Here is a 12046-nt window from a genome sequence, read left to right as displayed (position 1 = left end):
TTTTTTTTTTTTTTTTTTTTTTTTTTCTGGTACCTGGGATTGAACTTGGGACCTTACACTTGCGAGTCAGGCAGTGGAACCACTGAGCTAAGTCCCTGGGCCCCTGGCTCTTCAATCCTTTTAGAAATGTACACTATTTTAAAGTAAGTGCTTTCTAACCAAAAACAGCATTTCAAATGGTGTAACGGGGATAGAGAATCTAGAGAACAGATACCACTTCCAAAGCAAATAAACTCCCTAGAAGTTTTCCAAGTAGCAGGAAAAGCAACCTGAAACATAAACAACTTAAGTATGAACCATTGTACGTAGGACCCCAAAGACAGGCAGACTTGGTTACAGAAGCTAATGAAACCATTAAGGACTTGGTTTCCCCCACTGTCTTCTGTGGCTCCACTTAGCAGTGAAGAATTAACTCACTCACATTGAGGAGAAAGAAAGTACTTAGATTTCAAAGATCAGTAACTGTGCTAGGATTGAAAAGAACCAACCCCACCTTTGGAGCTAAGTAAGGGCGGGCTTCTTCTGGTACATGGGCTGGGTGGGGAAGAATTTACATACCATCCAAAATCAGGATAAACTAAATTTATCTAATCACACAAATGGGTTTTTAGAGTGGAGAGAGATAAGATACCAGATTCTTTTTTACTAACCCTAATTTTTCTATTGTTATTTTCTCCATGCTATAATATATTCATAATACTAATGTAAGAGCAAATATCATTTTATGAAACCCTAAATTTCTTTAAAGGTTTCTCTATGGCATTTGTTGGAAGTTCTTGGATAACTAGATGTGTACAGATTTAATAGCTTAATCTTCACATCTCTAAAAATGCAAAGTAAAAATACTATTCGCTTAACTGCAAATCTATATTGATATTTGCCTCACTCTATCTATAGATAATTGAGCCATAATAAATGAGCTCTCTTAATTATATTTAATATTATCTAAATAATACTAAGAACCAAAAACTATGAATTTTTAATTTTTAATCTTCCTTTTTTAATTAATGTCAAATATATAATGAGGAAGGGAATAGGCATAGTCGTTTTCTTATTCCTCATTTGAAGACTTAACCCAGGCCATCTCAAGTTTGAGGCTTGTTTCTCTTAGGTATGTAAACTTTCTTAAATAGGCTCTAGCAACTTAATCTGTTTTCTTCAGTTGTGTATCTCCAACTACCTATGTCTCCCTGTACATCCACTGTACCTCTGAACACAAAATTGAAAAATCTCATCATCTTCCCTCCCGGTTTCTCCTTTTCAGCTTTCTCATCAGTATCATAGGCATCAATGATCAGTATCATCTTGGTTCCTTTGTCTCCTACCAACTCTTATTCAGAAGTCACTTCTAGCTCTGAACAACTACATCAGAGCCTCATAACCTTATATGTAGCAAAAGTCACTGTATTACGCAACTTACAACTTTTTCTGTTCCTCATACAGCCTCGTGATCAGGATGCCTTAAACACTATTTTAAGGTCACATTTCTAAAGTGGCCCCTTTCAAATTTGGCCTGAATTTGTAACAGTATAATTAATGTATTCCTCTTCTTTCTGCCAGGTCTCATTTGTCACCCTTATACCGTTGAAGGTTTAGGTTTGTTTTAGTTTGAGTTTTGGTTTGTTTTCTTTAGTCATAATATTACCATTGCTCATTTGGAGACATAATCGAAAATAAAACTTAAAGATAAAAATTCAAATCACCTGTTATATGCGTATACAGATAGAAAACAAATACATATTTATTTGACTAAATTTGCTTCATTATATTCATATAATTTTACTCTCCTTTCTAATACAACCTTAGATTTGTTAATTATTTTATCATCTCTGACATTGATCATGTCTGCTTTCCTGCTACCGGAAACATACATTCACATCCTCAGAACTAGTATATATTTGCCATTTTCTGTAAGTTTCATTTTAAGGCTTGCTTCTGTCATTAAAAACTATTTTGTACATTTTCTCAGCCTGTATATTGTGGCTTAAAAGTCAATAGTATACTAATTTAATGACCTCTTATTAGGTACCTACTATAAGCTGGACTCTGGAGACACAAAATGAGAGATTTTGTTTGCTTCTTTGGGAACAAATCAATTTGTAAAAATTTAGGTTTATAATACAGATACAATTGAAGCAGCTAAAAGTGCTTGCAAGAATACCAGCCCACATATCTGTTGATCTGACTTGTATCCCATCAGCTAGCTGGAGGATGTCCACTGGGAAGTAAGCCTTGGTTTTTTCTTTTATAGAATGAGAGGAGTGGGCTCATTCATGAGAATAGTAAGTTCCAGTTTTGAACACACACTGTATGCTGGTCTGTTCCCTAGCATACTCCCTTTTTAAAAATCTGTGGCACTCCATTCTTTAAATTTCTCTTCCAAAGCATGGCAAAAGAGTTAGATCTAAAGATCTCAATCTCTCAATTCTAAGTGATCTCTCCTATCTGAAATCTCTCTTTTTTTTTTGGTTCCGGGGATCGAACTGGTGTCCTTATGCTTGAGAGGCTGGGGGTGCAACCACTGAGCTAAATCCCCAGCCCTATTATCTGAAATTTTATCAAGTGATTTGCTATAGAAAAGTTGCTTCATTTGTTGCTTCATTCAACAAAATGTTTAAAATTTTATAAGAATTCAGTGTCTTCTCACATTTGAAGAAAGCAAGGAAATGCCTGAGAGCTGATTTGTTTGTTCTTTTGCTCCTTTGGATCACATCCTCTTTACTCCTTAACTCACCTGTAAGCTCTCAGGGTAGATCGTGCATTCTCATTCTTCAAATGTGTGCCCTTATGTAACAGATGGACAAGTACTTTAATGAATAGGTATTTCTTAAATGTCATTGAAAGGATTAAAATCAGTGTCACATCAGAATTCTGAAACTCTAATCAGTATTAACACATTTTCTGTCCAGCCTTCACACACAGTTCTTCCAATATTTTTTTTAACAGGTTTACAAAGGTCCCGACTCTTCATTCCGGTATTCCAACCTTCAGCTGAACTGTGAGTATCGATTCCGTGTGTGTGCCATTCGCCAGTGCCAAGACCCTGTGGGGCACCTGGACCTTGTCGGTCCCTACAGCACCACAGTGCTCTTCATCTCTCAGAGGACAGAACTGCCAGCCAGCACCAACAGAGACACTGTGGAAAGCACCCGGACCCGGCGCACCCTTAGTGACGAGCAGTGTGCTGCTGTCATCCTTGTACTGTTTGCTTTCTTTTCCATTTTGATTGCCTTTATCATTCAGTACTTTGTAATCAAGTGAAAATATAACTTTATTTCTAACACTGTATTACATTTTATTTTGTCATGTACTAAAATTACTTCTGTATTGCTTTTACAAAAACAGTGGCATTTAGCACTGGCATTGAGACTATATAGCACATCATTTTGTCATTTTCAGTGCTTATACATATTGTTAGGTAGAGAGGCTGGCTCTTCCACAGAAATACCAATTTGGGGAGGGTTTTTTGCTTGTTGGTTTTTTGTTTTGTTTTTTGGTTAGAGCTTTTTACTTTTTTTTGTTTTTCTGGTTTTTGACATGCCTTCTTGTAGAAAAACTTTCTCAGAGGCAACAATTATAACTGATATTTTGACCAGTCAGCATGAGTGTAACAGTGATAACCTGATACTTGTTTTAAAGATTATTACCAACTGAAATTTTCAGAATGACCAGAATTTACACTAACATGCTATATAAAAATGTTAAAGTCTGATGCTGTGAAAGCAATCTAGTGCTGTATTTCTACCTCCTCATTTGTCTTAATTATTTGGTAAGTGGGATTATGATGAATAACTGGAGGGGCTTAGCAAACAAACTGGATGCAAGAATATGTGTGAGAAAAGGAAGCTTTGATAAATGTGGAGTTCTTCATTACAAGTATATATTCATGAATTCACAGATGAGTCACTCAAAGAAAGCACAGGCAGTTATGCAGCCTAAAAATATTTTAATGTTTACTCAAAAAGTACCTCTTCAGGTTTTGAGAATGTGGAAAAGAACAGGACTTTTCGATCATAACTTTTAAAAATTAATCATAACACTCTGAATTTCAAAACTATTTGGCTTCTGTTTTGTGAGTCTTTGAACTATTGTATTTGTGTAAGGGCATACACCTACTTACATGGCATATATATATAAACTACCCATACCAAGTGTGGAATATATATACACACTCCGTCTCTCTGGTGTAGGCTAATTTTGAAGGACTCCCATAAGTTTTGCTGCTGCTCCCATAACTACTGCCATCACCATCAGAATTCATAATCAAACCTAACCTTTTTGTTTGGGGCACCAAATCTAAAGACAAAATTAATTTGCACCAATAAACTTCAAGCTGCTTTCTTTCTTGAAAAACTAATGTTTAATGTATAATGTCTGTTACTGTTCCAAATTGTTGATTGCATGTGGTTAATGTTGCATTAGAGCACTTTGCAATTGCATAATTCATTAATGTTTTGTGAATTTGCATTTGTGAGTTACTGGATGATCAGAATGAATTTTTGTCAGGTATCACATTGTACATCTTGCCTAGATGTTGATGACTGCCAGTAATAATAGTTTGTAATGAAACTATCTGCATTTCTTGTTTTATCACATCTGTTACCTGTAACTAGCTTTTTTAATTTATTATTTGTATTTTAGAATAGTGGATCACTCATTTTTAGTTGCTGAGATTAGCATTTTAGTGGTTACTAAGCACTTCAGTCCATCTTTGAAAAAAGGAACGTACGTTTTGTGCTTTGAAGATCTCTGAAGAATTTCTCTTATAATAGAATGGGCATGTATTGTAATTGTTTTATGTCAAATGATCTGTGCTGTAGGAAAAAAAAAATCATTAACCTTTGTTCAAAAAAGAAACAGATAGACTTGGCCTTGCCAAGTGGTAAGAATGATCTGTCACTATAATATACTGTATGTTTACATTTTATTTAAATTTAATCTCTTATATATAGGGTGATAATCTTCCCCCAAAACAATTGGGATTGTTTTCTAGAAACTTCTTTAAAATGCCACATTTGGCAGAACAAATGAGTTTGAGTGTAACAGCCCAGAGATTTCTATATAGTTGAATGTCTAAAATGGTAAAATGTGCCACTGTGGCAAGTTACAGTGGCTTATGTTTTTCATAGTAATTCAAATGAACTCCTATTTTTGATAGTAAATGTCATTTAATTGTGTACTTGCCATTTGAGCCTCACTGCAAAATTAATGCAGGGGAGGAAAACAATTTTTAATGTAATCTTGATTTTACCTCATATACTGTACATTCCAAAAACTCTAAACTTTTTAAAGATTATAGATACACTACCAAACATACCACCTTAAAATTGTATAAGGTTGAGCTTCTTACAAATGAAAATTATAATAAGAATACATAAACTGTGTAGCAGAAGCATCTTTAAAATCCATGGAAAATAAAAGTTGTATCATTCTTTTTTGAGATATGTTTATTGTATTCATATACATTTCATTATTTGCTGCTTGTTTAAGAAAATGAAATAAGGTCTCCCTTCTTCCAGTGGTCTTAAAACAGTGTTCCCAGTAGTGTCCAAATTTTCAACGTAAGAGGACCCATAAGATAGAGCACAAAAGACTAAAGAATGAAATTAGAAGTTTTATCCTAGTATTTGATTTTGTGCAATTTATTAAACATCTTGCTTTTCATACCTAAAGAATAAAATGAGTCTGAACTACATTTCCCATTGGGAAGGAAAAGCTGGGGATGTGGCATATGCCTCTAGTCCAAGCTATTCAGGAGGCTGAGGCAAGAGGACCCTGGGAGTTCAAGGCCAGCCTGGGCAATATAAGGAGATCCTATCACTAAATAAAGAAGTTGACTCTATGGAAAGAAAACACTTGACCTCTCCCTTCTTTTCCTGCAATTACCTAGCACCTTTCTCTCACCTCTGGGGCAAGAGCCTTCCTTTTTTTTTAGTACAGTACTTCCAGGTCTGCTGTCCACCAAAAAGTTCAACTTTCCCTCTCATCTTCCCTCAAACTTTCTATTGCATGGATCTCCTCTTGGGGATTCATTGCTTTTAAAATCCAGGTGGATCTCTAATTGCCACACCATGCAACTACTACATGATTAAGTTTGAAATGTTACATGAGGGAAGGGGAGGTATGTTGGATGTAGGCCCATCCCTCCACAAATGCAGCTAAGGAAGAGCCCAGCTTTGAGGACATAATAGTCATCTACAAGTTTGCACCTGTCACCTCTTTTACCATAGATTGGAAACAAATTTTATATGAAAAGGGCTTCATGGCTAGACAAACTGAATCAGTCACTGAAGCCATGTGACTGAAAATCAATGGCGAGTATCTTGAACACTTAATGTTTCCTAGGCTCTGTGTTCAGTGCTCTATATCCATTATCTCCTGTAATCCTCTTACTGGCTCTATTCTGTGTATACTGGAGTACAGAGAAGTCAAGCTGTCTCCCAAACATCAAATGGCTAATAAATGATGGAATGGGGACTGGAATTCAGTGAGTGGTCTAGTGTATTTATCAAGTATCCTCTTCTGTCCCCAAAAGTCCTCAGTTCTAAGAAGGAAATCTAAATTAGTATTGCATTTATGAGAATATTTATTGACTACTATCTACCTGTATGCTGGGCATTGTGCTGAGCACTTTATCATATCCAAAATAACCCACAGGACTGAATTGAAGGAACTCAGAAAAGAATTTGATATGGGGTATTGGACTGAATGAGAAAACCAAATTTCTTTCATTTTTATTTTCATCTGATACTTTAATTTCCATTTGAGCCCATGCTCAGCCCTAAGAATAAACCATTCTCTAAAATATCCATCCAAGAATGAAAGTACCTCTCTACACCCAGATGAGATGAACTGATGTGCTCAAAAATAAGCGGGGGGGAGATGCAGATGAAGCTAAAAATAATAATTCTAAGTGAAAGAAGCCAGACACAGGTCATATATTATATGAACCCATTTAAAGGAAATATACAAAATAAATCCATAGAAACAGAAAGTTAATGATTGCCTTGGGTGGAGGGAGGAGGAAATGAGTACTTGCTCAATAGGTATAGGGTTTTATTTCAATGGGTTGAATTTTATTTCTTTCAACTTTTAAAAGGAATATAAGGCAGACCTAAAAGCCAATATTGTATACAGATCACATAAGACTGGAAAATCTCAGGCATCATCAGTCAGGAAAATGAACCTAGTCGTTAAGCCCACTTTGCTGAGAGACAGGCCAACTTCTCACTTCTTTCAGCCTCCATCACCTGCCTATGTATCCCCACCCATTTCAATCTGCAAGAGCCTGGTTGACAACCAAATATCAAAATGTGCTTGATATCTCTTAAGGGATTTGGTTCGCCCAATCATGAGTACCATCTGAAAAAAGAAAGTACCTTGCCATTTCCATTTACCAGTGGCAGCTGTTGGGTAGTAAGAATATCCATTTGTAGTAGGATAAGACCTGTACTCTTGTCATCCACCTTCACAGCGGCTCACTAGTCTTTGTCATGCTGAGCCTTTTTCTCAGGAGAACCTGAGACCAACAAAAAGTTGCTGAAGAAATAGCCAACTGTGTAACAAATTGGGGCCTAGAAAAGTTGCTTGACTTTGCTCTGTCATGTGTCCCTGCTCTGCAGAGAAACCTGGATGGCAGCCTTTGGGGAATATGGCCTAGACCTCCAACATCTTCCTGTTTTGCAAGGCATGCTGAAACTAGAGCTTTACATGAAGTTTCCCAAATACAAAGAGTTCAAAATGTTAGGAAATGTGGGCTGGGAGTGTGACTCAGTGGTAAATACAGGCTTATGTGCAAGGCCTTGGGTTTGATCCCCAGCACTAAAGAGGCAGGGGGAAAGGCTAAGAAATGTGTGTCCTTCTCTCATGGACCTGAAAACTTCCACAAGTAGTGACTTCCAGTGGGTGTGTGGTGTGTGCAGCTGCCATCCACTAGTTCACAGTGGTGGCGGGTGGCTTTTAAGAGGAACAAAAAGGGACAGTGTCCTTTTGTACAAGAGTTTGTGTTCTTAAGCCTCTGTTAAAGATGGGGTCAGCCTAACCCTTGGGATGAAATCCTCTAGTTATTGGTATATGGCCTGTGGGTTACCGGAATTCCACAGTCAGAGACATTTTACAAGAACCAGCTCTAACAATTTCATACTGGGCTATCTCCCTGGTGTTCATATCCAGGTGGTCGTGAGTGCGTTGGTTGACTTCATACTTGTGTGAAGATATAGAAGTTCTGGAGACAGCATCATTTTATTTAAGTTTTTTTTAGTCATGGTTTTTGTGACTTTAATTTTTTAACTCTTGAGGACTAGGTACAGTAGCAGAAATCAAACTCAGATTAATTATAAGATTCATTGACTACATTCTTGGTCCTAGAAGATGGGAAAGGAGTGAAAACAAATTGGGGAGATCTTGCCTAAAAGATAATATATTTTAAACCACCCAACAGTAGGTTTTGTTAAGAAAGTTCTGCCCTGCTGGGCGTGGTGGTGCACACCGTGATCCCAACACTTGGGAGGTTGAGGCAGGAGGATCATCGCCAATTTCAAGGCCAGGATTGGACTACATGGTGAGTTCAAGGCCAGCCTGAACTACAACAAAGCAAAACCCTGTCTCAAAAAACCAAAAAGGGGAGGGATAGGGAAATGTGGCTCAGTGAGAAAACACTGGATACAATCCCCAGTACTGAGAAGGAAAAACGTATGTATACCACGTGGCCAGCTTTCATAAAGGATAACACTTTTAACAAAGAGTCAAACTCAGCCCAGAGCCTTAAATCAGTTTTCTGTAGTCACAATAGAAATAACTTTCTAATGAATACTCACTGAAAGCCAGGTGTCTGCTCTCATTAGAGCAAAAGGGACTAATCATGTACATAGCATAATTGAAATGATCTAATAGTTAAACTTTTTAAAAGTTGTGTGGTGGGAATGTAAAATCAGAGAAATCACTTGTAATAGAAAATTTTCTCTGTACCACCAATTGCAAAGGGGAGGGGTTGACTTCAGCAAACTATAGGTTACAAAAATTTGATATATCAAACCATTTACATCTAATGTGGACAGTGTAAAATTGACTTTAAAAATACTGCAGTGCTATTTTTCTTAATCAGAAAAAAATCCTCAAAGCCTTTTGAAAGCATAAACTGATGAAGCTTGTAAACATATAAAATTATCTTGGTGAGAATACAAATTGTAAAGTAGATATTTGTGATATTTTACCACTTTCATGTTGCGTTTTTCCCTGGAATTCATCAGAACTTTTATTGGTTTTGTGTGTTTGTTTGTTTTGGTACTGGGGATCAAACTCAGGACCTTGCACTTGTGAGGCAGGTGGCAGAACCATTGAGCTAAATCCCCGGCCCTCTTTTTCTTTTCTTTTTTTCTCTTTCTTCCTTTCTTTCTCTTTTTCTTTCTTTCTTTCTTTCTTCCTTCCTTCCTTCCTTCCTTTCTTTCTTTTGTGTGTGTGTGCTTTTTTGTTGTTGTTATTGTTTTGTTTTTTGAGACAGGGTCTCACTGTGTAGTTGAGACTGATCTGGAACTCACTATGTAGCCCAGGCTGGTCTTGAACTCACTGTAATCCTCCTGCCTCAGCCTCCCAAATGCTGGTATTACAGGCGTGCAACACCACACCTGGCTATATTTTTCTTTTTCTTTTTCTTTTTTTTTTTCATTGAGTTTATTGGTACTTTTAAAGTATACAGTACAGTTACATTTATCATTGTGATCTTGTACCTTTATATGACAGATCTTGGTTCTCATTTTTTCCCCATTCCCCTGTCCTCTCCCCCCCCATTTACAAAGACTTTGTTTCCATTTTTTTCTTTTCTCGTATTTTTTCTTTTCCCTTATTTCCTTTCCCCTACCCTTCCCACTTCCCCTACACCTTTAGTCCTTCCACTTTTTCTTTTCTAAAATGGGCTGTTTTAAATGCAGGAGCTCTTCTTCCCTAGAAACCCAGTTCTAAGCAGGAAAAAAACAAAAAACCTGTAAAAAATATTTCTAAAGGCAGCAAAGGTAGTTTTCATTTGGTGCTTTTCACTTAAGTTTTGTTTTTGTTTTTTAAGTTAAAAGCTAGTACAGGGCTGGGGATTTAGCTCAGTGGTTCTGCTGCCTGCCTCGAAAAGTGCAAGGACCCAAGTTCGATCCCCGGTACCAAAAAAGAAAGAAAGAAAGAAAAGCTAGTACATACGTACACATTTTTGGGCAAAAATAAATGAGTGGCAACAGATTTTTTAAAATCTTATGTTCTTCTGTGTGGAAAAGTCTACATAATATTTCCCTTAAACATGCATTTCTTAATTGTGAGATTTTACTGAATCTGAAATGTACAAGCCCTGGATTTGCAACAGAGTGAGAAGTTACTTTTTTTTTTTAATTGGAAATTCTTCAGAAATTAGTACTTCTACCATGGTTTGAACTAAGAAGGGATAGCAGGGAGAGGAAAAGGGTGAGATTTTCCAGCACACTTGTATATGTATATTTCAGAACCATTTTTAGATGTAAATGTTGTACATTTCTGGGAAGTTCAGAATTTCTTTTGTTTCTTTTTTTCCTTCAAGCATTTTACAGTGAGTTTCTTTTATATATAGCAAACAATTGGAAAAATATAAATGTGTGAAGTTCACTTTAAGCAACTACAGTAGAGAGCTAGAACAGCACACTAAAAGACTGATAAAAAGAAATAATAATAAGAGGTCTCCTCCATCTTATATGTCATTCACATATCCTTGTAAATGAGAGCTATATACTTACACAAACTTTTATTTTTTTTAATTGGGAATTGAACTCAGGACCTTGCACTTGCAAGGCAAGCGGCGGAACCACTAAGCTAAATCCCCAACCCTTTAACATACTTTTTTAGATGAAAAAAATATTGAATTACTGAGGGAAAAAAATGTGTGTCAGTAGCTGTAGGTACCCACTTTTCAATCGCTGCATTATATATTGGCCTTTCTGTGAGAAAAGCAAATAAAACCTACAGTTTTTATAAATTTCAACAGGTAAACTGCACCTACAACATGAGGGACATATCCTGAAGCAACTCAAAGCTTTCCTTGTCCTCCCATTTGCCCACAAAATTTCTGGAAGATGCTTTTCTGGCAGAGTTCATGTCATACTTAGCATCCGTACAGCTAATAGTGCTGTGGTCCACACAGGAAAAGGCCACACTGCACAGTGGTTACACCTGTGCACCCTGGAACTGGACTGGACAGCATTGCCCATAATTACTGGCTACACCAGTGACCTAGGATAACTGGATAACTTCTCTAAGCTTTGATACTCTTGTCTATAATATGGAGATACCAAGAGGATCCCACCCCATAACAGTTAAAAGATTAAATGAGGTGAAATAAAGAACAGCTTACACACAGCAAGTATTAGGTTCAAGACATTTTAATCCAGGACATTCCCAGCCTGCCAAGGGCCAATTTGTGAGGCCTCTAAACCAGGGGCCAAATGACTATTAAATGACACCAACCTCTTCCAGTGACAGGGCCATATCCAAGCCAGACCTGGACTCACTCCTGCCCCCATACAATCACCACATGAGAGGTACACACTATTACAGGTTCACTGCAAACTCCTCTCATCAGATGAACTGTGAAGTCAGAAAGCTGGTGGAAAACCTAGAGAAGTCAAAAAGTAGAGAACAGATTTGGTTAGTTTTTAGATGCCTTGCCCCATTTCTTTCTGAAACGTGAGATGACAAGCCATTAATAATAAGGCTCAGCTACACTGTAAGGGCCAAGTCTTGTTTGAACCTCACTGACACTGTGGTATCCCAAAAACCTTCTGTGTATCCATCTCTGCACAGTGCTTTGTGTTGAACTAGATTATCAGCAAACTCTTATTGTGTACCCAATGCAATCAGAACACTGCTCTCCATACTGGAAATTATGAAGAAAATAAAGGTCCCTTCTGCAGAGGCTTATTCATTCCCAGAGATAAATATCAAATTCTCATTTTGTGCCAGGTACTAATTCAGGCACCCAGGAAAGAGCAATGAACACAATATATTAAAAAGCCCTGCCTTCTGGCACACATGATATTGG

At 37.1% G+C, this 12046-nt stretch overlaps 1 protein-coding gene across 5 annotated transcripts in view; it reads left to right on the top strand.

Annotated features, from left to right (window-relative positions):
• Positions 1-4820, top strand: part of Fndc3a (fibronectin type III domain containing 3A) — a 149916-nt gene extending 145096 nt beyond the window's left edge. For all 5 annotated transcript variants that reach the window (XM_010636986.1, XM_010636988.2, XM_010636990.3 and 2 more), the window contains one exon: positions 2947-4820. In XM_010636986.1, the coding sequence (XP_010635288.1) occupies positions 2947-3261 (315 nt within the window). In that variant the 3' untranslated portion in view covers positions 3262-4820. The remainder of the gene's footprint in view (positions 1-2946) is intronic.
• Positions 4821-12046: the final 7226 nt, after the last annotated feature.

Source organism: Fukomys damarensis, unplaced genomic scaffold, assembly GCF_012274545.1.
Source record: "Fukomys damarensis isolate Sample0158 unplaced genomic scaffold, DMR_v1.0_HiC HiC_scaffold_38, whole genome shotgun sequence".
Taxonomy (NCBI): domain Eukaryota; kingdom Metazoa; phylum Chordata; class Mammalia; order Rodentia; family Bathyergidae; genus Fukomys; species Fukomys damarensis.
The sequence above is the reverse complement of the archived record's forward strand: the minus strand, read 5'-3'. Positions and strand labels throughout refer to the sequence as shown.